Source organism: Aureobasidium pullulans, assembly GCF_000721785.1.
Source record: "Aureobasidium pullulans EXF-150 unplaced genomic scaffold scaffold_12, whole genome shotgun sequence".
Taxonomy (NCBI): domain Eukaryota; kingdom Fungi; phylum Ascomycota; class Dothideomycetes; order Dothideales; family Saccotheciaceae; genus Aureobasidium; species Aureobasidium pullulans.
This window is the reverse complement of record NW_021941032.1, coordinates 196,451-220,177: the sequence shown is the minus strand read 5'-3', so window position 1 is coordinate 220,177 and position 23,727 is coordinate 196,451. Positions and strand designations below refer to the sequence as shown.

The 23,727-nt window shown below is 51.6% G+C and overlaps 10 protein-coding genes across 10 annotated transcripts; 7 read left to right on the top strand and 3 right to left on the bottom strand.

The window, feature by feature from the left end:
- Positions 1–1,327: 1,327 nt before the first annotated feature.
- On the top strand, positions 1,328–3,617 carry M438DRAFT_346690 (DEAD-domain-containing protein). Its single transcript, XM_029905738.1, has one exon. It carries the CDS (start codon positions 1,400–1,402, stop codon positions 3,134–3,136), a length of 1,737 nt encoding a protein of 578 aa, XP_029759225.1. The 5' UTR covers positions 1,328–1,399; the 3' UTR covers positions 3,137–3,617.
- A 753-nt stretch (positions 3,618–4,370) lies between these two features.
- M438DRAFT_366432 (uncharacterized protein) lies at positions 4,371–5,252 on the bottom strand (the record flags this gene model as incomplete). The annotated part of the gene is made up of 1 exon (XM_029907876.1): positions 4,371–5,252. The coding sequence occupies one exon, from the start codon at positions 5,250–5,252 to the stop codon at positions 4,371–4,373; it is 882 nt and encodes a 293-aa protein (XP_029759224.1).
- A 926-nt stretch (positions 5,253–6,178) lies between these two features.
- Positions 6,179–7,220, top strand: M438DRAFT_336384 (uncharacterized protein; the record flags this gene model as incomplete). The annotated part of the gene is made up of 2 exons (XM_029903883.1): positions 6,179–6,323; positions 6,436–7,220. The coding sequence occupies 2 exons, from the start codon at positions 6,179–6,181 to the stop codon at positions 7,218–7,220; spliced, it is 930 nt and encodes a 309-aa protein (XP_029759223.1).
- Positions 7,221–8,509: 1,289 nt separating this feature from the next.
- On the bottom strand, positions 8,510–9,657 carry M438DRAFT_40071 (uncharacterized protein). The gene has a single exon (XM_029909478.1). It carries the CDS (start codon positions 9,514–9,516, stop codon positions 8,614–8,616), a length of 903 nt encoding a protein of 300 aa, XP_029759222.1. The 5' UTR covers positions 9,517–9,657; the 3' UTR covers positions 8,510–8,613.
- A 746-nt stretch (positions 9,658–10,403) lies between these two features.
- On the top strand, positions 10,404–11,904 carry M438DRAFT_40073 (uncharacterized protein). Its single transcript, XM_029909479.1, has 3 exons — positions 10,404–10,828; positions 10,882–11,417; positions 11,466–11,904. Exons 1-3 carry the CDS (start codon positions 10,645–10,647, stop codon positions 11,487–11,489), a joined length of 744 nt encoding a protein of 247 aa, XP_029759221.1. The 5' UTR covers positions 10,404–10,644; the 3' UTR covers positions 11,490–11,904.
- Positions 11,905–12,014: 110 nt separating this feature from the next.
- M438DRAFT_346686 (CIA30-domain-containing protein) lies at positions 12,015–13,525 on the top strand. Its single transcript, XM_029905737.1, has 6 exons — positions 12,015–12,279; positions 12,338–12,398; positions 12,462–12,624; positions 12,703–12,949; positions 13,004–13,160; positions 13,215–13,525. Exons 1-6 carry the CDS (start codon positions 12,239–12,241, stop codon positions 13,302–13,304), a joined length of 759 nt encoding a protein of 252 aa, XP_029759220.1. The 5' UTR covers positions 12,015–12,238; the 3' UTR covers positions 13,305–13,525.
- M438DRAFT_346685 (uncharacterized protein) lies at positions 12,895–13,741 on the bottom strand. The gene is made up of 2 exons (XM_029905736.1): positions 13,521–13,741; positions 12,895–13,460 (listed from the first exon to the last, which is right to left on the bottom strand). Exons 1-2 carry the CDS (start codon positions 13,704–13,706, stop codon positions 13,395–13,397), a joined length of 252 nt encoding a protein of 83 aa, XP_029759219.1. The 5' UTR covers positions 13,707–13,741; the 3' UTR covers positions 12,895–13,394.
- A 1,155-nt stretch (positions 13,742–14,896) lies between these two features.
- M438DRAFT_275967 (synaptic vesicle transporter) lies at positions 14,897–16,910 on the top strand (the record flags this gene model as incomplete). The annotated part of the gene is made up of 4 exons (XM_029900823.1): positions 14,897–15,258; positions 15,315–15,647; positions 15,730–16,424; positions 16,477–16,910. The coding sequence occupies 4 exons, from the start codon at positions 14,897–14,899 to the stop codon at positions 16,908–16,910; spliced, it is 1,824 nt and encodes a 607-aa protein (XP_029759218.1).
- A 924-nt stretch (positions 16,911–17,834) lies between these two features.
- Positions 17,835–19,594, top strand: M438DRAFT_346683 (uncharacterized protein). Its single transcript, XM_029905735.1, has one exon. It carries the CDS (start codon positions 17,978–17,980, stop codon positions 19,373–19,375), a length of 1,398 nt encoding a protein of 465 aa, XP_029759217.1. The 5' UTR covers positions 17,835–17,977; the 3' UTR covers positions 19,376–19,594.
- A 1,595-nt stretch (positions 19,595–21,189) lies between these two features.
- M438DRAFT_39942 (uncharacterized protein) lies at positions 21,190–22,535 on the top strand. Its single transcript, XM_029909412.1, has one exon. It carries the CDS (start codon positions 21,255–21,257, stop codon positions 22,479–22,481), a length of 1,227 nt encoding a protein of 408 aa, XP_029759216.1. The 5' UTR covers positions 21,190–21,254; the 3' UTR covers positions 22,482–22,535.
- Positions 22,536–23,727: the final 1,192 nt, after the last annotated feature.

Below are 23,727 nucleotides of genomic sequence, written 5' to 3'. Positions count from 1 at the left end.
CCACGAGCACCTTCATCACTTCGCAAGACCAGCTATCTCTCGCCTACACTTGACGACCATGATGAAAACGACGATTACGCGAATGCAGATCGTTTAGCACCAAGACGGCAGGTCAGAGCTGCCAGTGCACTGAGTAACAGTGGGCCAGCAAGAAAGAGCAGTAGTCTTTTTGGCTTCTCAAGGAACAATGAGAGAAGAAGTGGCAGCAGACTTGACACTGTCGCTTCCGGAGGAGCCCTTCGAGAGTGATCGAGAAGCTGAGCTATTGTTTGATAACGAGTATGACAGAATCAGGCGTACAAGGGATGGGGATATCGTGGCAGTAGGGCGGGAAACATTGGGGCGCTGGTAGTTTGGAGTTTTGGCATATTTCTTTCCAAACGGCCATGTAGTGTATTTTTCAGCGAGCAAATCACAGTCATCATTTGCAAGTTTTGCAACCACAACAGAGTCGTGTTGCCATAGAGTCGTCAACATGTTTGAATGTGACGATGATCGATGAGGCATCCTTACTGGAAAATCGAAGTGACCTTCTCGAGCGCAAAGATGCTTGTTCGTTGTTCTCGCTCTCTTGCAGAGGTGGCTCGTCTCCAAGCAGCTAGTGTGTCTTTTTCGCATCATGTGACATGGTCCGTTGAATTTTGATCAATTTTTCTTTCTTTTTCTTCTTTTTCTACTCCTTCTCTTATTGCTGCGAGATGTCTATTTTCTATCGAGATAGGGAACAATAGCCACATTTTTCAGTTGGACCACACAAGAAGATGTTAAATTTTGGAGAATCTTGGAGCAAAAAGATTAAAGATCGTGTACGAACGTTCGGGTATGGAGAATTATTTCTCTGCCTGCAATACTTTAACGAATGCGATCTATGGCCTGCTTAACTAAGGGGCTCAAGAGGGTTCCGCTCTGTAAGATTGCGTAGATAGGGAAAAATGGACACTTCTTTTTCGGTTCTTTGGCCAGGCGGACGGCTCAAAATCAAGCTTGATACAGGCTTGGATGACACGGGGAAGCCAGGGTGACACCATGACTCCGCCGCGGGAGTCATTTCAGAAAAGCATGGTCGCGGCGAGTCGTTCTCTCAATCTCGTTTTTCTTTCACTTTGAACAGTCGAGTCGAGACAAAAACTTAAAGGATCCTAAGACTTTTGCGAGCATCGTTGACTTTTATCGAACCCGACTTGTCTCGAAACGTGTAGAAAGCACAGGATTGTTTGCGCATTCCAAAGACCTCTGGACGGCTTTGGAAGCTTTGAGCGTTGTCAAGGGCCCGGAGAGGTTGCGGTGTTCTGCCGTCCGCGTTAGAGCCCGCCATCAACAACATCTGGCTCGGAAAACTCTGATAACAATAAAACCAACAACAATTTTCGAGACCGATAATTGTTCTATCAACATCACAATGGACGCCTCAGCACTGCAAAACTCGCGCCGTCGCGCCAACCCTTCCAAAAAGCCCAGAGGAAACCCTAACAAGCGTCCTAAGACCAACGAGCCCAGAACAAACGAGCCCAAGACCAATGAGCCCAGGGCCAACGACCCCAGAGAGCAACAGAACCGCGGTCAAAGAAATGCTGCTGTCCCTCTTGCGCCTGTGGCTCCGCTCTCCATTCCGGTCCCCTCTGATTCGATGAGATTTACGGACCTGAAGAATCTGCTGGATCCGCTTCTTCTTCAGACCATCACTGATGACCTGAAATTTGATCATATGATGCCCGTGCAAGAGGCCACTCTCCATGAACTGTTGGAGAAGCGCATCGACTGCCTTGCTCAAGCCAAGACCGGAACTGGAAAGACTGTTGCTTTCCTTTTGCCTGCCATTCAAACTCTGATCAACAAGAACAAGCCTCGCGGATCTGGCATCTCTCTGTTGGTTATCTCGCCCACTCGTGAACTGGCCATGCAAATTGCCAAGGAAGCATCGAACCTACTCCAGCGTCTCCCTCAATTCAAGGTCTGCTGCGCCATCGGTGGTACCAACAAGGACAAGGAGGAGCGCGACATCCTTAGAGGAGATGGCTGCGACATCCTCATCGCCACCCCCGGTCGTCTTTACGATCACCTTGGAAACAGACAAATCACAGACGCCTTCCGCAATCTCGACACACTGGTTCTGGACGAGGCCGATAGATTGCTTGACATGGGTTTCATGGAGGACCTCAAGAAGATCATCAGATGTCTGCCCGACAAGGAGATGTCGAAGCGCCAGGGAATGCTCTTCTCCGCAACCATCGCACCCCATGTTCAGCAATTCGCTCATCTTGTCCTCGCATCTGGCTACAAGTTCATCTCCACTATTCCTGCGGGCGAGGCTCAAATCCACCAACGTGTACCTCAACTTCTTGTTACGGTCGAGTCTTGGGGTCAGGTCGTCCCCGCCATGGTAGCATCCATCCAGTCTGAGTGCAAGCTCATTGGCATTGCTGAGTTCAAGGCCATTGTCTTTGCGCCCACTGCAGCTCTTGCCGATTTCTACAACGACGTCCTCTCAAACATCACCGGCCTGCCCCGCGCAAATGTCCTACACGCCAGAGTCAGCCAGTCGCGCCGTACAAAAGTCACAAACGACTTCCGCGAGGCCAGCAGCGCCATCCTGGTTGCCACTGACGTTGTTGCTCGTGGTCTCGATTTCCCTGGCGTTTCTAACGTCTTCCAAATTGGTCTTCCCGCAGACAAGGAATCTTACATCCACCGTCTGGGACGTACCGCACGTGCAGGCAAGGAGGGCAGATCCATCTTCATCGTCACTGAGCCAGAATCCTTCTTCCCTCGCTACATCCTCAAGGCCATCACTTTCGAGACCGCCAACCCTGACTTCACCTCCGTGGCTCCTCAAGTTGAGGCTATCGTCAACAAGTACGAAGCCAAGGGCAAGACTTACCAGGCATGGTTGGGCTTCTACAAGGCTCACGCCAGAGCCATGAAGTGGAGTGACGATCAACTTGTCGCTGAGGCCAACAAGTTCGCCATTGAAGCACTGAACTGTGGCGAGATTCCGGGTCTGGAGAGAAAGACCGTTGGCAAGATGGGCTTGAAGGGCGCAAGAGGTCTGAACATTGTTGCCAACCTGCCTCAAAAGTCAAACGGTGGTCGTGGTGGCGGCGGTGGTGGTAGACCTAAGGGCAACGCTGCCAGATAAATGGATTTACACGGTCGAAGGTCCGAAGATGCCTTTGTCGGTCGTTGGGCGGAAACAAAAGACTGCATAGGAAGCAGACACAGGGCGGTTTGACGGCGAATATGGCGTAAGCTTGATTTCAAAATAGATGATACCCCAAAAGCAATAGAAAGGAGGTCTAGACAGATTCAATCGATTACCAAGATTACTCACTCTTCATATACTGTACAAGTCAGGCTGGCATATCAGTCTACAAAGATAGAAGACATGTACACTGAGTAAATACGCGACCAAATCTAGGCCTTTCTGTGTCCTTTGCAAAGTAGGATGGGCGACGGAAGAGCCAGTAATCAACACACCCAGCATTTCTCAGACGTTCGCTTGTAGACACAATGGATACTGCCAGACCTTGTTGAGTCAACAGATGAAAGTATTCAACAGGGAAAGTAGCCATGAAGATCACGTTCGGCAGGTAATAAGCCCGGCGAGCCGCCCAGCACCAAGCAAATCCCGAGGCTGCTCCCGCAGACCCCGACAGAGTGACAGCGGCAGGTATGATGCAGGGACCAACGAGGCAAGTAAGACATGTCAATCTCGAGATGGAACTCAGTTCTGGAAAAGGGGGAGTATGGATGGGGTAAAGTCGAGACCACTGACGGAATTAAAATGTGTGGGTTGTAAGGGACAATGCATGCTCATAGTATTCGGCAAAGAGATAGACAGCTCGCTACGAACCGGAGACAAGAAGACAGACACGAGGTACGGCAAGGAGTTATTGAGATCGTCTGGATGCAAAAGTTTCGGGTAATTGTTGCGAGCGGTACGGAGGCCAAGCAAGGAATGGTTTGCGAAGAAGGGTACTGGTAGCGACATGGTCATGCTGAACTTTCGCACAGGTGTTGACGAAAACGAGACTTGAGCAGATGATCGAGAAAAGCATCGTTGATGTTGGGATGCAGGAGGGAGACTTCGGTTCAGCGGTCCGTTCATGCCAGACGTGAGGCACCGGCCTACTGGGTCACGGCCGTAGAGAAGACGATCAAAGGAGTGAGATGACACAAGAATATTGAGAACAAGGAAACTCGTGTTGATCAAACGATATGAGATTCTGATAATGAAAAGATCAGTGATGAAAATACTCGATAAGAATTAACGCCGTGGTATCAGTGATCCAATCCTCGGCGTGCATACGCAAGCCCAACCCCGACAGGTAAGAACGCCTAACAGACCCGAAATGCAATGAGGGCGCAAAGGATTACGAACCAGCGTCGATCAATTGTTGGACGACACCGCAGCCCTCGCAGTTGACTAGTCGTCGCAATGCCTCGACAGTCATGCGGAGTTCAGCGTTGCGCCTTTCAACCTCGTCGTTCTGGGTGGAGAGCTGGCGCATGTACTCGGCCGCATGGGCGATGACACCAGCTTTGCTGAGAGGTCTGATACCACTGTTGTTGGCAGCGGCATTGTTTTGCGACGCACTAGCAGATGCATATGTGGGACCGATATCCTCCATATCAAGATTCAGACAAGGCGATGTGGTTGAAGGGACAGCTGCTCGCAGTTGTTCAATCTGGGTGTTTAGATTTTCACGATAACGTCGCTCAATTACGTGGTGCGGCAATCTCTTTTCTTTCGGCGCAGGCTTGACAGGCGGAGGCTCATCAGCTGTGTCGTAGGCCGTGTCGGTACGCGCACGCTTCAGACTGGGACGGGCATCGAAAGGCGGCGAGTCGGCGGGGATACTGATCTCGGTGGTCGGCGTGTCGTTGGGTGAAGTTGTGGTTGCATCCGTCGTTGTCTGGCAGGCCGAGGTGTTGTTGCTTAGGCTTGTGGAGGGGTTGCACACAGTTTGACCGGCGGACCGCGCCGAACCGTTCTGCGGCATGTTGCGAGGGCACAGTGGTGAGTTCCAACAGTCAAATGGCAGTCCTGCTGGACGCTCTGCGGCTCGCTGCCTTCCAGTTTCGCAAATGCTCAGCCCTTCTTCGCTTGGCTGCTGTTGCCATGATGATGTCCTGGATGTGGTAAAGTCGGATTCTGTGCTTTGGTGATCGTGTCGAGATGTCATGGCGACACTATCGAAGCGCTTGCGGTTCAGGACCTGCGCGTCTTGTTGCTCGAGATACTGGGCACACATGTCTCCTTGTGCGGGACGAGGGAGATGTCTGAAAGGATTGACTCGAATCCGTGCACCGACTGTCTGGTACTGAAGGGAACCACAAACACGACAGCTGGGATTGCAAAGTAACGATCAAGTCCCAACGGATGCTTTGCGTACGAAAGGAAGGCTCGATACGGTTGATGAGATTGAAGAGAAATCCACCTACCTTGGCCAGCGGGCTCGTGGGCGGTATATACGCGTGCTTGATCCATTACTGCTGTCAACGCTTCCGGGATGAATTCTGGGCAGACCCATGGCGATGGAAGGCTACGACATCTTGTTTGTAGGAACGGGCAGCGTGCAAGGTCCAATATCAGGTGATGGCCTGGACCAACAATCCAAACATCACGCCACTGCTCCCGCAAAGGGTACCCAAGTACCCGCGCTAAGGCCTTCTGCTGCTGTTCGGTTGCCTCCGATTCCGAATCCCTCCCTGTCGGCCAATCACGGGGTGCTATCATTCTGCCTCAATACGCGACCAAGAGGAAAATTGCGACAGAAAAAACAACTCACTAGGGCTCGGGCTAAACAGCCACCCAGCCTTACGAGAAAGGACCGACGGCGTGCAATCGTCGTCTTTACTCGAGTCGTAGCACGGTGCATCCCAAATCCGCAAATCCTGCCCTGTTGCGGCTTCGACTGCCGTTGCTCGAAGCTCTCAAAACTCGCTCCCCCACCCGCCTCGACTTAGATAACTATATACAACTACACTGTGCTGCTGCAGACTGCCGGCTTGGTTATCTGTACTCCAATCCCTTTCTTTCTCCGTGCTGCAACTCGGTCCGTACGTCGGTGTTTTGTGCGTTAGAACGTGTGCCTGGACCTCTTCGTTTCGTCCCCCTCCATCACCTGTTCTGCCCCTCCTCCTATCACCAGATCAATCACCAGACCTCAAGATAACTATGCCCTGGCGAAACGCGGACGCATACGGCTCCCAGCAATATGCCGCCTTCGCTGACCCGAGCGGCTTCAATTTTGCCTACGATGTGGGCTCGGACAACTTCATGAGCCCGTATGCATTTCCTCATATGTCGCCTGAAGCCGCATGTTAGTATACACCCCTCTCTTTACTGTTTCCCACCATCGTCACCCACCATCGTCGTCATGGATCTCCTGTTATCGTCTCCAAGCACACCGTCATACTCATACAGTCTTCCAGGGACGCCAGCATCTCAACAATTCACTACGTCAAATCAGTCAGACTCATTATCACCTCTCGAGATCAGCAATTTCACATCGCCTTCTCAGGATCAAGACCTGCAGTATGCGCCATCTGGAAATGCTTCCGTCCATTCTGATGAGAATTCGGTCGCTGCTTTCGCTGCTGCTCGCCAGTCTTATCTAGATCAGCAGAAGCCTGCGATGCAGATGCCTGATTCTGCCGACTTCTCTCACGGCCAGAAACGCGATGCGTCTTTCTTGGACACTGCACCCTCTCAAAACGATACCGACCGAACAGGTCATAAGCAGCAGGCTACAGCTGCTCCATCCACCTCTCCTTCGGCTGTGCCAATCAAGTCGCGGCAAAGTTCTACCGACGGTAGTCTTGACGAAACTTCTGCCGCTGCTCGTGTTCGCACGACCGACTCCGCTAAAGTACGACACAACATCGTAGAACGACGATACCGCGAGAACATCAACGCACAAGTCGATGTGCTACGTGAGAGCATTGTCGCCACCGTTCACTCGAAGGAAGAACAACAGGGCGGTTCTGCTTCGCGCCTGGGTGCCGATGAGCTCAAAAGACTCACCAAAGCTGCGGTCATCGCAGCGGCCACAAAACAAATCAGACGCGCTAGAACGGAGAACGAACGCTTGCTCGATGAGCACCGCTCGCTGCAGGCTCAGATCCGAGAACTCGAGAGTCTGGTGAAGTGTGGTGACTGCCCGCTCATGAAGCTGACGGTCGATCTCAGCTTGGAGAGTCCTACGCAGCCACCCTGAGCTCTTTTCAGAGTGCAGCTTGTCCACTGATTGGAGTTTTACCCGCCATACCCGCATGCGTCTTCGCTTCGCCAATTGGCATGCATACAAGGGAGGTGCAATCATCTCGTATGATGGGATCGATCTCGAAGTCTTCCACGACCGAGCCCTGGCGGTACTGATTTAGTGTCGATTGGTTGGCAATACCATGAGCTCTGCAATCCTTCCAGAAGCTTCTATGTTTCTCGGTGAACCTTTGATCGCATGGAGCATCCGAGGTCGAGTGGCCTTCAGTCCGTCAGTGCAGAAATGACTAGAATCGAAAACTCGTCAAGACTGGAGAAGGACATAACGTGTAACGACATGAATTCAAGGAGATATCGGCAAATCGCTGCTCTTATGTGTAGACAAAATGAAAACGATTGGGTCGGATTAGAGTCATGACTCTGTGCGGTCGTAAGTGAAGAACGAAACTTCCCCGATGGGCACATGCATCTATATATGCTTCGAGGGAGGAATACCACCACCGTGCAATCAATCACCTTTCTCTCGTTTCCCCCTCGACTATCAGCTAGATGCAACACACGTGCCCTTGCGCCCGCTCCAGATGACGTTTGCATCACCTGTCATCACCCCACGATATGCGTTCGGACCCTATGCGATGAGATCTATCGTTCGGTCTGGCCAACCATGTTGCAGGAATAGGAACCACAGACCCTGATCTCGTCTGTTTTATGAGATGTACTGTGGTACACGCGTGGTTTTTGTCTCATTTGAACCTGCAACTCACCGCTATCGCGCGGTCGACAGGCAGCCACTGACAACCGGATCCGGCTCCCGTATTCATTGACAGCTTCTCACCTCCAGGCATCTGCTGTGAAGTTCCCGGAGATGTTGGCTTCCTTCTAGGCAATTGTGATCATCGTGACCTGATATCACCTTAGTTGTCTTGCATGTTCTTGCGGTCGAAGTGCTTGGAGTTGTGGTGAATGCACTACTGAATGCGAGCAATATCCTGTCGGCCAGCGGGACAAGCTTCTCGAGCACAGACACCTCGAGTGGTGGAGATGGGAGGTGAGTGATTGCGGGCAGACCTGCCCCGGCATATATATATCTTGACCGGTCCCTGACCACTTGACAGCCAAGTGCTTCAAATCGTACGATGTACGCAGGAAGTCAAGGTCGGATGAACGTTTCACATACATGTATCGTTCATATCTAGTGAATGCTGCAGCTCCAGTTCTTTTGTTAAAAATTGCTGGCGATGATCTCGAGTAATCCAGGCCTTCAGGCTTCAACTCAATCCTTAATACTTCAAGACTCGCTCTGTCTGTCGGATCGCGCTTGAGATGCTGGCAATGCGTTGCCTAGGCCGTGGTATTGACCGGTGCTGACCGGTCCCACAATTCTGTGCCTAGTCATGTGAGTCCAGCTTCTGGAATGGAAGCACATTGCTGTTGTGCTTGTCAGAGTCACATCCGATAGGTCTTACCTTTGTTACTTGTCGGCAACTCTCATCCGTTGTCTCGCAAATAGAGGATACTAACAAGTTGTCAATCCCAACAACCAGATCAGTTGAAGGTTTTGTACCTCTTGTCTCGTGGCAGTGCCCCAAGATAGCCGTTGTCATCACGGTATGTTCCTCTGCTATGCGCGGATGACAGGGCCGTGCATGGTTCTTGATTGATCCGACAAAAGCTAGCCATGCCGTTGATCGTCCGAGCGGTGACAGTTCTGGGAGTTGGAGGATGAAAAGGTACGCGCGCGGTAGACTCCGATACATGGAGAGTTCGAATGCTTCGCGGAGACCAAATCCGAGGAACGTGTCGATGCAACAACGAACGTTCGGGTGTGATTCAAATCCAAGTAGTGCAGTGCTCGAACGACACCCCCAGGGATGGCAACCCATGTCCACTGCAGGCTTGGTTTCGCTTGCGAACTCGTGCCATCGTCGTTTCAGAAACCAAGTCCTTATCTGTAATAGTGTCATAACATTCTTTGTCTCTCTAAATTTGGCTGCACTCCATATGGTCGGATGGAAAATGCCGCCCTTGCTTGGGGGAGTACTTGGAGATACCGACAGTCTCAGAAGGTCAAGTATTTCGTAACAGTTTCGATCTCGATGCAGAGCGTCAGCCAACACCTGTGATCCCAACAGTCTACCAGATGCTCGTTGCAGCCACGGGCTCTTTCTCTCTTGCTTGATGGAAAATGGCAGAACGTGCGCACCCTGAATTGGCTGTACGAAAGGTCGATAGCATGCGATGCTGCATGGATCTACTGCTATCAGCCCTACCACTGTATGTAAACTATACATCCTCTGACATGCAGGTCAATTGTTGACCGTAATCGTCATTTGGTCCAAGTGAAATAGAGTAGCGTCAGCCCTATGGGCAGGGGAGAGTGTTGGCATGAAGGATGCGTGAGTCTACACACGGGCATCTGTAAACAGCGATTGGTCAGCTCGTACCTGCCAGAAAGCATGAGACTTTGCTTCGTTCCCGTGATTCCGGTGCGCAGCGCAGCGATTGAGAGTTCGGTGGCCGAAAGGTCTGCTCGAACGCGACGGGAAGAGGACAAGGGTCGGCTGTTAAACGATCTACACCGGATTGGGCAATTGGTCGATGGCGTTGGTGAGGGACGCATCACTTGGTCTCACAAAGGTCAAGCAAGAAGCTGTGAGCAAGCGTCCGCGCCCCGCGCCAGCCAGCCTCCTCCGGATCCTTCCCATCCTTCCCCTCCTTTCTGCCAATTCATTTCTAATCCGGCTCTCGTTCTGCCAGCGGTGAGCTTTGTAGCCAATCCTTGCCGCAGCATTGCCCGAAGGCGCAAGATGCGCAGGAGAGGTCGCATCACCTCGCGTTTGGCTCTCTTTCTGGAGCAACGTAAACACTGTCCGAGACGGCCATATCGGCCATAACGGCATGTGAGTTCTCAGGCCCAAGGTTTGGCCTTGTTGCATGACCCTACGTGGCACGCTGTATCAGAATCGACGCACGCTCAGGGTACGGAGCGAATCCTGAAATGTTGGCCGTCTGGTAACCTCACCGCACTCTCGTCCCTTCAGCCCTACGGCTTTGTGTGGTGGAAGCCGCTGGTTGCTGCTAATAATGGGCGGAGTTGGCGACTTGGCTCGGTGTCACTGTCGACCCGCCTGCATGGCTCCTGATGTTCCATTTGCGGAGCGCCTTGGAATGCCGCTGCAGCTTTCACATGGCACTTGCGCTAGACTGTCCAGGGTGTTCATCCTCTTGAGCTTGTCTGTATCCAGGCAGAGAGTTGTGACCACAACAGGCCTACTATATCAGAGCCACATCCCTCAAGGCTGAAGTATGTAGATCCTCAAATCCAACTCGACTATACAAAGTCCGCTCTTCCAACTCTCACCACTCGACTTTTTCTTTCCATCACACTCCATCCTATCCATCACCTTGATACAGACAACATGAACAGACGCTCGGGCTATTCATGCTCATGCTCCCCACCTTCCTCGCACAAGCACCATGCCTCATCGCATCCCACCAGCAGTGCATTCAGTGCCAGTGCAAATCCGGATGAGGACTGGACCAAGATCACAGATCTTGCTGAGCGAAGGAGAATTCAGAACCGCATTGCTCAAAGAAACTACAGTATGCTCATTCTGGCCCGTCTACTTTGGTGCATGTCACTGACAAGCTTCTAGGGAAGAAGCTGAAGAAGCGCCTCGAGGATCTGGAGCGTCGGGCTGCGTCTAGCTCGACCTCGCCCTCACCTGAAGTCAAATACGTCGATCTGGATCTCACAAATCTATCTGGCTTCAAAGGTTCTCCGCACATGTCCCATATACATGAAGGTAGTGGTGTCGAGAGCCGCAGCTATACTTCGAATGGATATGACTACCCTTATTCGCAAGCGCCGGATGACAAGAGAATGTTCTCGTATCAACACACACGCCAACTCTCAACGTCACCGCCGCCATTGTTCAGCTATCAAGCCTACCCGTCTATCGAACAAGGCCAATTCGCAGCCTCAATGTCGAACTACCTATCTTATCCTCTGCCCGTCTCTTCATCATGTATGGTGCCTTCCTCGACCATGACCTACCAAACAAGTATGCCCGCTACGGTGAAGCCGGAAGTTTACGAGGAAGACGACATGAACCCGTTCAGCTTGAGCTATGCATCCATGGCTGGCGTGGATGTGAACAACCAATTCAGCTACCATACACCTGCCATTCACGTAAGCATCTACCACGCTTGTCTTCACGAACTCAACTGACGTCTTCAGCCAGACTCCAGCGCTGTCAGATAGCTTCGAGCATTCAACGACTAGCTCTCCACCTTACGACTACATGAACTTTCCACGCACCCCCCCTTCCACAACCTTTGACGCCACCTCTTCGGGTACGTGAAGGTCACAAAGAAAGGCATTGATACCATTAATGATACGACGAAACGAGAATAAGACAAAACGACACAGTTTACTCGGGATATTGCAGACATCTTGCGAGGGCGCAGAGCGATGCGAACTATTAGGGGATACCATACTGTCGCTTGCTAGTGTTGGCGTTAGGGCGCTAGAACGGATGGATCACGGCGCATTTACTTGGTTCAAATCCAGCTTTGTCTTAGTTGTTCCTCAAGAAAGGAAACATCACCACTACCAAATGTACAATTCTTCCCAATCAATTCACTGCAACGGGCATATCATCTCAAAGGCTCGGTACGCTGGCGTGGCTGCAGCTTTCCCCACCTCGAACCCGTCTTTGACCGTTCGGCCAGGCTAGCGGGAGGATGCGTGGGATGCGTGACCGGTTCGGTGTTACCAGAAAGGATACCGAGCACCAAAGAACTCGAAGGTACATATAGAGCTACAACAGGCTGAGCAGGCAGCAAGTCGAAGGTAAAGTGGAGTGTGCGCAAGCCACAAGGGGAGGAGCTCGAGTCTGAATTGCCAAGCAGAGCTCGAAACAACCAACCACAGCTCGCGCAACCAACGCCAGAACATCTACCTTCTATTTGCCCGATACAAACCACCCAACTTCAGCTAAAAATACCGCAATGAACAAAGAAAAGAACCAGACCTTGTTCGGAGGCAGTCGGTTAGTAATGTTGCATGCCTTTGGCCCTGCGGGAAGCTGAAAAGTCTACGCCCTACAGGTCTTGGAAAGCCGAAGACTGGACCGCAAGCGACGATCGTGTACGTGGTGGGAAATCACAGGTAGGAAGACTAGCCGCATGTGTGTTTTTGAGCTTCCAGACATGCTAAAACAGTGCTGCGCAGTCTTTCCTCGAATGTCACAACAGCACAGGGCGATTCCATGGCAATCTCGACATTCAAACTCTTGGTGGCGCGGGATTTGCAAGCCAGCGGACTACGGGCGAGGACAGAAGCTGGGATCTGTCTGCCTATGCAGGAATCGTGCTCGACATTGCAGAAGCGGACGGTAAGTTTCCTATCTTCCCGAATCATGCCACTCGATTATGAGTACAGGAACCCAAGCTCTAAATCTGAAAACTCGCAGACAAAAGATACACCTTCATCCTCAAGGACGAACTGCTTCCCCGCAATCCAGACACTGGACGTGAACAAGCCACTATCTCGTGGGAGTACGATTTCAAGCCTTGTTTCGGGGAAAGCAGTCTCGAGAAAGGTGGCCTTGTATTCGTTCCATGGTCTGGTTTGAAACCAACCTATCGCGGTAAAGAAAAGGAGCATGCGGATCCCATCAACCTCAAGACGATTAAGCGGATGAGTATCATGATGAGGAGGTAAGTCTATTGGACCCGCGTTCGTGATTCTTGATTATTCATATCGCGTTGCAGCTTCTTTGGCGACCAGGAGGGTCCGTTCTCTCTAACCTTGCGTTCCATCTCTGCGGCCACGAGCTCACCGGTCGAGCCCGGCAGACTCGAACAGGGTGCCGCAACGTCTGCAGCAAGTAACACCAATCGATGGACTTGGTATCGCCAATCGTTTACTGTAAGTGGATTTGAACAACTCAACTTGATCGAGCGGTGATTAACCCTCGTGCAGGTTGCATTATCGCCGTGGCGCATCTGCGGGCTCGCTTTGCTTGCGACTGCACTATTCTGCGTACATCGCAGCAGTTCGCGAGCAGCCTGATTTCAAGTCCGAGCGAAGAACTAAAGGGTCGCACTGAATGATGAATGGTCTTGCTTCCAAACCCAAGTCGTACAGTTGGGTGCGCGTGGCCTACTCGTACAGAGCCACCTTGTTTAATGTAGAAAAAATGGAGTGTAGTGCAAGATAGACCTGTATCTGTTTTACCAACCCCGTGGGTCAGTACGAACCAAGGCGACACGTGGTTTGTATAACAACCTCTCGGAATGCTGCCGCTTTGGGATCATGCATAGCATACGCTCTTTGACTGCTCGACGATAACAAGCCGCGCGCAATAAGGTCGCTCCACCTTAACGACGTGTTCAAGCCTTGTGACTCGGCGACGCCGAAACAGAGCAAGATACAAGGCACACCGGTCGGCCTTTGCCTGTCACAATATGGCATGATAGCGATTATAACAATTGTCATAAAGCATGTCGTGGACTCGAGGGCATAGAAACAACCAAGAGTTGCACAACACTTTGCCCTCGTTTCGGCAAGCCATCGCCCCGGTTCTCAGGGTCATCGGCGGTCGGCGCACGTTGAGGGCCGGCACGCATCTGCGGCGACTAAAGGCCCGATCAGATAGGCGAAGACCGCGAGTCAATTGGAAAGCAAATCTACCAGTTGTTGTGAAAGGAGCGAAAGTCTCATGAATCGTGAGTCGATACGAATAACCTCTTTACAATTTAAGATTAAGGAGGCGTGTTGATGGAAGCCTTGTAGAATGTGTTGATTGATGGCAAGCAGCGATTACAGCACTCAGCGGCAGTGATGCTGTTCATGGTGCAAAGAGTCACAAGAGCCAGCTAGGAGTATCACTTGATTTATAATCTCGATACGAAGGTACTGCGCGAAGCATCTGACCCCTCAGCGAAGATCAAAGGTTGCTGTATTCATCCCGAGCCCCGTGCTAAGGTTTGTTGCGCAGTTGTAGAGATGCACACTCTACAAGGTGGTGTCGCGTCCAGTGTGAGCGCATTGAGGGAGCTGCTCTCCATGGAAGCTACAGGCAATTCGGAACATCTGTGCAATTCAGCAGTACAACGTGGTTCATCACGATTGCAGAAAGCAGATTGAGAGTGACAAACTTCAGCACATGGGCTCGTTCCGCCAACGACGTTTGAGAAGTGCTTGTCCAAAAAGCAGATGCGCTCGGATCCCTCGGCAGCTTCTATCAGATGAGGCGTTCTGGGCACTACGCCTCCCGGACGCCAAAGAAGCGAGAGCTTGCATAAAGATTGCATCTGGCCACTCACGACCAATGAGATCGCAGGAGCCGTGCTGCCCATCAGCATAATTCGTTCATACCGAGCAATCGGGACCTCGGTTCTCCGTTTTGACGCCTCGTGAAATAATGAAGCCTATCCGTCAACCGAACAGCGTTTGCCATGTTGTCATCGCAACACCTGAAGGCCTTTTCTTCATATTAAAGACATTCCCCCTCTGTGCCACCACTCGTAGCTCCAGAATTTCTCGAACATCTTCACGACTCGTACACTGGCCTCTGGGTCATTGTCCCGCTAAACGGACTCCTGGCTTACCCCGGATAAACAAACCACTTTTGATCTCGTCACATATACACCAGTCCAACAATGGAGAAGTCGAAGGACGTTGAGGCCGGCAAGGGCCCATCATCAATCCCTCACTGGCGCTTGGTATTTGATCAAGGCCTTGTAACTGATGAGGTTATGAATTGGAAATATGCTGGTTCTGGAACGGACGAGGACCCGTACGTGGTCAATTGGATCGACAACGATCCCCGCAACCCGATGCTGTTTTCGAAAGTCAAGAAGTGGTTCCTTACAGCCCTGGTCGCCATCGCAACACTTGCGGTCGCCTTTGTGTCTTCCGCATACTCTGGAGGTATCAGAGAGATCCTGGCAGAGTTCGGTGCTTCGCAGGAAGTTGGCATTTTGGGTGTCTCCCTCTTCGTTTTAGGATTTGCCGTTGGCCCGTGAGTATTCTGACCTCCCATAAAAACTGAAGTAGGGCTAATAGAGACATGAACAGTCTATTGTGGGCACCGCTTTCTGAAATCTTTGGTCGTCAAGTCCTTTTTGTCACCACTTACGGTGGCTTGACAGCTTTCAACGCTGGTGCAGTTGGCTCCAACTCCATGGCAACTCTGATCGTTCTCCGATTCTTTGCTGGTGCAATTGGCTCGTCTCCTCTTACCAATGCTGGTGGTGTCATCGCCGACATGTTCTCGGCTCAAGAGAGAGGTTTGGCTATGACTCTTTTCGCCGCAGCTCCTTTCATGGGACCCGTTCTTGGACCTATCGTCGGAGGGTTTGTTGGCCAGACCGTTGGCTGGAGATGGGTAGAGGGTGTTATGGCAATCTTGTAAGTCTTGCTTGCTTCGAAGTTTTGGCATCGTGTCTAAGCACGGCCATGTTGTGGATGTGCCCTTGCTGACTGTTCTTAGTACTGGTGTCCTCTGGATCATCGGCTCGCTTCTCATTCCCGAGACCTACCCTCCCGTCCTTCTCCGCAAGCGCGCTGCAAAGATGTCCAAGATGACCGGCAAAGTCTACCGCAGCAAGGGCGACGTCGACCAAGGTCCCACTACTTTCGGCAAAGTCTTCTCGACCTCGCTTCTCCGTCCCTGGGTTCTACTCTTCCGCGAGCCCATCGTCTTTCTTCTTTCCATCTACATGGCCATTATCTACGGTACTCTGTACATGCTGTTTGCCGCCTTCCCTATCGTCTACCAGCAAGGTCGTGGCTGGAGCCAGGGTATCGGTGGTCTCGCTTTCCTTGGTGTCGCTGTGGGTATGCTCATGGCTGTCGCATACTCTGTCTGGGACAACAAGCGTTACGTCAAGGTTTCTACTGAGAACCAAGGCTTCGCTCCCCCTGAGGCTCGTCTTCCTCCCTGCATCCTCGGTGGTATCTGCTTGCCTATCGGACTTTTCTGGTTCGCCTGGACCAATTCGCCCTCGATCCACTTCATGGCCTCGATCGCTGCTGGTGTACCTTTCGGTTTCGGCATGGTTCTCGTCTTCTTGGGCATTATGAATTATCTCATCGATGCCTACACGATCTTCGCTGCCTCGGTCCTTGCAGCAAACTCGGTCTTGCGTTCGCTCTTCGGTGCCGCCTTCCCCCTGTTCACGTCACGTAAGTTTGCATGAGTATTCCGTTCCAACGTAGCACAAGCTGACAGACTCAGAAATGTATGACAACCTTGGAATTCACTGGGCATCGACTATTCCTGCTTTCCTGGCTCTTCTCTGTGTTCCCATGCCTTTCCTCTTCTATAAGTTCGGACCCAAAATTCGCGAGAACTGCAAATACGCCAAACAGTCGATGGAATTCATGCGCAACATGCAGAAGCAGATGGCAGGAGGCGAAAGCAAGGAAGATGAGGAGAAGGAAGAGCAAGAGGCCTTTGACTACTCATACGAATCTGAGTCTCACGGTGACGCCGAGACCCCCAAATTCGAGGAGATCAAAACTGGCAACGACAGCCAAGGACTTGGGGGTGCCAGATTGTCTCGCACTTCGACCTACGAGCACTCGCCCTACGACATTGACCGCGTCAACACGAGAGAGTCGTTCACCAAGCCTCGTTCCAGAGCATCCAGTCTTCGTCGCGGTGCTTAGTCACATCACACATTGCAAGAGCACTTACTTCACATTGCATCACTTTTGTATTAGCGCGGAGTTCTGGGATACCAAAAGTTTGATGCTACTTGAAAGCATTATTTGATTAGGAGACGGTTCATGATATCCCCACTAGACTTTTAAAATACTTTAATACCTACTTTCTACTTTCTACTTCAAAACTGCATTGACCACAATATGGATGTGATAGCTCTCGTTTACATAGAACCTACAATAGGCACTACCTCATGTATCCTTCTACTAGTCTGCAACGATGTTGTGCCCAGTGCCAATATACGAGTGCTTGCTCTGTAAGGAAGCGCGTGTGCTCTAAGTTATGACTTCAAGAGTGCCGAGAAATTTGTGTATTACACAGCTAGATTCTGCTGACGCTCCGGTCCCATTCGCAAGATAGGCTAGATAGGCCAAAGCAGGAGTAGAATCTCTCAATCTGAAAATCGGCGACTGAGCAAGCTCTCTACAAGAAAAGGCCATGACTCGTCATTCTGAGCGGCTGCCGACGGCAACAAAGTTGTGATAGCGTTTCGGGATTAAACTCTTGGTGATCGGATAGATGACGGCGCTAGAGATAGGGCCGGTGTAACAGAATTGGCCTCAACACTTTTCAACAAAGACTGATAAGTATTTGTGCGGAGGTGAAGAGGAAGCTGTCAAAGCAGCAGAAGTTGTTCAAAGCAATGAACGTCAAGTGGTCCAAACAGAGTGGGTTAGAAGCTGGAGATTCAGAGAATCATGGGTGGCCACTGGCCATCAATGTTCTCGGGCGCAAAGAAGAATGAAGCAAAAGTCAAAACATGACCGGAGCCAAGACGCGGTGAGGACCCTGAATGACGCTGAGGCGCGCCGGCAAGGGATGGGATTTTCATGACGACAAGTCAACAAAAAAATGTTGCCCCAGGGAGAAGAATCGGATCAAGATGAGGTGATTTAGCAAATTGCCGGCCAGGGTTCCGACGCAGTTTCATGTGAACAAAACCCCAGTCTCTTCCCCATTGTCTCTTCTCCAGATACTAGAGTCGCCCAGAAAGAGAAGAAGAGACACAAGCATGGCCTTGACACTACCATTGGAACTGCAGCAGCAGATATTCCAGTACCTCGATCCATGGTCGTTCTACGCGTCGCGTAACGTGTGTCGCTACTGGAAGTACGCCTCCAGAGATGCCGTCACGCTGGCCAACCAACTAGGACAATTGCCCATCGAGCCAACGACATGGGCAAAGAAGGCAGACTCAAAACGAAGAGAGTCCGTGTATGATGAGGCGGCAAGGGCGCTGATGCTGGGCATGCGTGTCAAGGCTTCAGCATCGTCCGAGAACAGCCTCTCGACCAGACTCGACAAGAGCAAGCTCGCTCTCTCCAAGGACGGCAAGCGAGCTGTTTCATTGCACGAACGCACCATAACACACTACGACCTGAGCACGCCCGAGCCCACGGTCATCTCCACACGCCCAATCAACGACCTCCGCACCGCCATCGGAGGAGGCCCATGGTTCAAGTGCGCACCAACAGCCATGTACGAGCTGGCTCTCTCTTCCGACGGACGTATGCTGGCCATCGCTCTGGAACGCACTGTCCAAATTTACGACTTGTCGGCGCCCGCAGACTCTTGGCCTGTGTCTTCGTACATCACCTCGGCCACCGGCCACTACATTGCCGCTCTGGACTTCGAACACAACGACAGCCTGCTACGAGTGCAGCTGAGCAACAAGGGTGTTGTCGTCTATCTCGGCTCGCCTCAAGAGGGCAATCCTGGCTTAGAGCATTGGCAAGACAAGGGTGGCTTGAAGCACGCCTTCCTCGACGCCAGCAAGCTTGCTCTGCCATCAACAGAAGCTGTCGAGGGCGCTCCTGCCGTATCACAACGCTTGGCTGGCCTCCAGCTCTTGCGCCCGTTCGCAAATGGCTGGCTTGTCGCTGCTCAGAAGCATGCCACCAATGTCCCGTCGGGGTCATACTGCCTGGCCTACGTTCCTTTCAGCCAAGTCCACGGACATGTCCTCACCGCTGAGCGCGCTGTCACCATTCTCGAAGACCTCCCCGTCCATTTGTCCGAGCATATCCAGCACCTGTGGCACGACCTGCCCTCTGCTCACATCAACCATCCCCACTTCGCCCTGTCACCTAACCACTCTCTGCTGGCCATGTCCGAGAACGACTCTACCGCTACAACATCGCCTTCTTCGAACCGTGTCTTCCTCTACCGCCTGCCCTCGGCCCAGAAGCTCATGGAGACACTCAAGCCTCAACATCCCCTGCTTCAAAAACTTGAGCCGGAAGAAGAGTTCAAATACCAAATCAAGCGTCTGCCTACTAGCCTTGGCTCTATCTCTGGCAAGGTTCTCGACTTTACCTTCGAGTCAGTTGGTCGCGATACCGAATCTTCGCTGGCTGTTACAGCTGTTACCGAAACCGGTGCTATGACCTGGACATTGCTGGACAATTGATCAAGTCATAGTTCACCAATACTTTCCCCTCATGTTTCTTCTTTCCACCAACTTCACCACCTCAACTCATCTTTCGACCATTAGAGCTTTTTTCCTTTTATCTTGTTACAACATTAGACGCATTATAGACGGAGTTATAGACGGCATAGAAGGAACTCATAGATACCCCAACATACACTGTATACATACACGACAGACTATACATCATCTCCCAAAATGCTCTTTTTGACTTGCACATTCAATCTCACTCCTGCTGATATGATCATGGCGTCGATGCACGCAGCCAGCCAGGCGAGTGAGCGTTCCAATGGGAGATTTGATTATCATACATGGATTAGCAAAAGTTCCTCAACGGCCGGCCTATATCTTCGAGAGCAAAAGGTTTGTGCACCTCGCCACAGTCTACTCCAGCAAAAGGAACAGCTCCTCTCACAAGGAGCAAAAGAGGAAGCTCTCCATCGGGGAATCGAACCCCGGTCTCCCGCGCTTGACGAGATTTTACTCTTGACAAGCGGAAATCATGACCACTAGACCAATGAAGATGAGCCAGCTGAGCTGGTATTGGTTGATGAAGCAATCTCTGAGTTCCTGATATATGATCTACCGTGTGCCACGAGCTTGCGTTCACTACACCCGTCGCGTGTCGTGGCGAAACGCGAGTGAAGCATGGAAGGCATGCTGCACGAGGAACGAGTAGCCTTTGCAAGTGGAAGTGATGTCTCACCAATGCAACAAGTCGTGAATGGTTTTGAAGAGCGTTGGTAAGTCCCAAACCAATATCGAGGACTCGTCATCCTCTTCTTCATCTGTCTCTGACATCTGGTTTAAGTTTGACAAGACGGCAGGCTTCAACGGGAGAAGGGGGAATTTATTTGGGAGGCGTTCCCATGTTTCTTGAAACAACGTTCTCGGCCTTACCTTTTCTTAACGAGACCACCACGACTCACGAACACGAATTCGTCGCTCTTCCGATTTGATCCCGCCAAGCCTGGTTGCCTGTCACTAAAGTCGCATACCGACATCTCTTGTCTTCTCGACTCGGCCGAGCGCTTCAATAATCAACCCCATAACTCGCCCACGTGCCGACTCGGTCTTAATTAATAGCCACTTCAAACTGGTGCAGGTTCACAGGATCTACAAATTGTCAGGCTCGGCTTACGTGGGGAAACGACTCCGTCTACACTCAACGCGCGCGAGCGCCGCGACCGCTTTGCTCACAGCCACTGATGCGCCGCTCACTGTCGCCATTGCTGGTGTTGCCGGGGTTTCTCGGCTTCACTGTAGCTATCCCGTCGTATCAGTCAGCAAATGCGACAGAGAGGGATGACAATGGTACGAACGCGGACGTTGGGGCAAACAGCAAGTCTGCGTCTCTTGAGAGTTTCTGCGCTGCGCAATTGAGCAGTTTCACGGTGACATATCAGAGTACGGAGATTGCGACTAGCAGATGGACTTGGTATGAAGGATTTGGGCCGACGGACTCTGCTGGGGATTTGACTGGATCTGTCACTTCGCAGACTTACTGGACCAGCACCTTCTTGTGTAAGTATTGTGAAATGCAGGACATCCTCTTCGTCATCCGCCTGTTTTTACTGTTTTCGGTGTTTTCTTTGCTCGGCTTTCCGATTCTCATTATTGTTCTTGTTCTCTGCTCTTTTGCTTTATCGCCAGTCTTATCTGCCGTTTCTCTCACGTGCTTGCGACTTCCGTTCCAATTGCGTTCAGCACTGCTTTTATCACTGCTCTTCTATCAATGGGAACCCTCAGCATATACTGTTCTCTTCCTTCCACTTACATGGTGCGGCGCTGATTTTCGTCAGATACCCAATATGCCTTTCGTGCATACACGCCTGTACCACCATGCTGTGGTTCATGCTATATGACGGCAGGCACGATCGACTTCTACTTCTGGCCTGATCAAGCAACACCTACGGCGCCAGCTCCGGGTCAACCCAGTACCAGTGTCAACGCAGACGGCTTCACGTTCACATCACCCAGCGTGTATATGGCTTTCAGCTCTCTCGCTGCAAGTGACAAATGCGGACAAGTAGGCGATATTTGGACTAGCACCACAATCGCTTTCGACCCCACAGAGATCACCACTGCACAACCGATCACTACCCTGACACAATACGAATCCGACTACGTTTCTGACGATGGCTCGACTTACAGAAGTATGGGTGATGCAGTCACAACAGAGCCACCGCCGAAGTTGGTGAATTACGATGAAGTAGGACAGAACTGCTCTACAATCCCTGGATACGTCTACTGGCCTGACAACCCGATCAATGCGGCAAATGCATTGTACCACCCGGACCCTTGCCATCCTGTCATTCTCCTGCCGCCCAGACTCATTAGCATGCAACAACCTTGGGTCAACGCAAACTGTGGACCTTCACCGGGAATGAGTGGAGCCTACGACCCGCCAAGGGTGTTGACACCAATGCTTACTGGCACCGAACTCGCCACACCGACGCCGCACTGGGGAGGTCGTGTCAGTGGAGATGGAGATGCCAGTCCTGCGTCGAGTGCAGAGGCTGTTGCACCTAGCACTACCACAAGACCCGTCTCCACCGGCGTGACTGCCGAATACGCCTCTGCAGATCCTTCGTCTTCTGCAGCAGAAAGCGTTGCTACCGTGACTTTGACCGCAGATGCTGTAACGACTGCTATTGTGGTTTCTGGCAAGCATGTCGGCACCGACTCTGTCACTGGTGTGGCAGCAGCTATCCTCAGCGGTCTCGGTGGTACTGGCACTGGATCTGGATCTGATTCAGAAGCTACATCTCAGGCTGTGTCGCAAGCTGCATCTGGACATGCGTCTCAAGTTGGAGAAAGTCCTTCCAAGTGGAATCCCACACAAGCTATTGCTGCGACCGTTGTCACAGCTTCTTCTGCTATTGCTCCGTCTAGCAGTGGGAGTGGCAAGAAGGTGTCGAGCAGCAGCAGTTCCATCAGTAGATCTCTTTCGTCTGCTGCATCCGCCAACACTGCCTCGACTACAGCGGCAGCGGCTGCTACATCCAGCGGTGCTGCCGCATCTGGCACTATCGCTGACTCGGCGATCTGGTCACTTCTCGCACCACTTCTTCTCTTTTGGATATGAGATTAATGACCGAAGGTTGATATTATCGCATTCCGATGTCCTCTGATATATTGTTAATAACTTTGTTCCTTTTTCCTTTGTCTCCTAATACAGGTTGGTTCTCGTTTTTAGATATCCACAGTTTGGTTGGCCTTTTGGTGTTTTATGGCAAAAGCTAGTATGAGTGTATGTAGTTGTATGAATGTCTCTTTTTCTGAAAAGGTTCTGTACTGCCTCCTGTGCGTTGGAGGCATGGAACCAATGGTACCCCAGCGGGAGATGGTCACATCACCATACGATATAGCACTGCGTTGTCTGGAGAAACTCCAACGTGAATCAGGAAGACGATATTGACCCATCAAGCACTTATCAAGCCGTAACAAGTCACCACTAAGTACACTCAGCCATCATACGGTCAACTCCGATGCGATATCAGACGGACCAAGGACACGTCGTCGCTGGCTGTGTCATTTGGTTCTTGCCAGGGTCACCCCCTGAACGACACGTTTGCTCTCCAGACAAACACAATGACAGCGTCATGGAGATGACTCCGTGACGCGCCCCAAATGGCCGTTCGCGTCTTCCTTTCACGCGCCCAATTCCTCTCTCAAACATCCCCACACTACCACATCTCCATCCTCTCACCCTCTGACAGCTTGCCGACTAAACGCACACCAGTTCCAATGGCTCAACAAACACAAATTTCCATCTCCGCGCCCACACTCGAAAACGCAATGCCGCATTCACCTACCCTCGCCGCGAAACGATCACACGAGCAGATTGAGCCCGTTACAGAAGCGGCACCGGTGTTGAAGAAAGTCAAGACGAATGATGACGACACGCATGAGGTTGTCGATACAAAGATGGAGGATGTCGGAGCAGTAAAAGGACAAGAGGAGGTTCAAGAGATGGAACACAGTGCTGCATTGGCTGTGTTGGATGATGGGGTCAAGGAGAGTGATGCTGCCAGTGGGAGGAGTGCTTGGTGTATGGAGCTGGGAGAGTATTGAGACCGACGAGTGCGGCTTTTTGCTGAACGAGCAGGAAAGGAAAGGCAGAGGAAGCATTGACGAAGCAACAGAACTTGAAGCAGCAACAACCTCGAGCAGCGAGACCACGCGACCACCATAAGCACATGCAACAGTGCGTCCGCAAGTAATGTCTGCACATCTACTACATCTAGGCGAAGATGGCTGCCAGATACACAAGCATTTGAAGCCACGGGCTGTTCACCATACACCGGCGATGGTTGAGCGCAATTGGCCCC

What these genes read in the sequence shown, in the direction of transcription:
- M438DRAFT_346690 (XM_029905738.1), top strand. Translation starts at nt 1,400, where the DNA reads ATGGACGCCTCAGCACTGCAAAACTCGCGCCGTCGCGCCAACCCTTCC.
- M438DRAFT_40071 (XM_029909478.1), bottom strand. Translation starts at nt 9,516, where the DNA reads ATGTATAGTTTACATACAGTGGTAGGGCTGATAGCAGTAGATCCATGC.
- M438DRAFT_40073 (XM_029909479.1), top strand. Translation starts at nt 10,645, where the DNA reads ATGAACAGACGCTCGGGCTATTCATGCTCATGCTCCCCACCTTCCTCG. An exon ending in CATTGCTCAAAGAAACTACA is followed by an intron (nt 10,829 to 10,881) that starts GTATGCTCATTC and finishes ACAAGCTTCTAG; the next exon opens with GGAAGAAGCTGAAGAAGCGC. An exon ending in ACCATACACCTGCCATTCAC is followed by an intron (nt 11,418 to 11,465) that starts GTAAGCATCTAC and finishes TGACGTCTTCAG; the next exon opens with CCAGACTCCAGCGCTGTCAG.
- M438DRAFT_346686 (XM_029905737.1), top strand. Translation starts at nt 12,239, where the DNA reads ATGAACAAAGAAAAGAACCAGACCTTGTTCGGAGGCAGTCG. An exon ending in ACCTTGTTCGGAGGCAGTCG is followed by an intron (nt 12,280 to 12,337) that starts GTTAGTAATGTT and finishes TACGCCCTACAG; the next exon opens with GTCTTGGAAAGCCGAAGACT. An exon ending in GGTATCGCCAATCGTTTACT is followed by an intron (nt 13,161 to 13,214) that starts GTAAGTGGATTT and finishes ACCCTCGTGCAG; the next exon opens with GTTGCATTATCGCCGTGGCG.
- M438DRAFT_346685 (XM_029905736.1), bottom strand. Translation starts at nt 13,706, where the DNA reads ATGCCATATTGTGACAGGCAAAGGCCGACCGGTGTGCCTTGTATCTTG. An exon ending in AAGCGGCAGCATTCCGAGAG is followed by an intron (nt 13,461 to 13,520) that starts GTTGTTATACAA and finishes TTGGTAAAACAG; the next exon opens with ATACAGGTCTATCTTGCACT.
- M438DRAFT_346683 (XM_029905735.1), top strand. Translation starts at nt 17,978, where the DNA reads ATGGCCTTGACACTACCATTGGAACTGCAGCAGCAGATATTCCAGTAC.
- M438DRAFT_39942 (XM_029909412.1), top strand. Translation starts at nt 21,255, where the DNA reads ATGACGGCAGGCACGATCGACTTCTACTTCTGGCCTGATCAAGCAACA.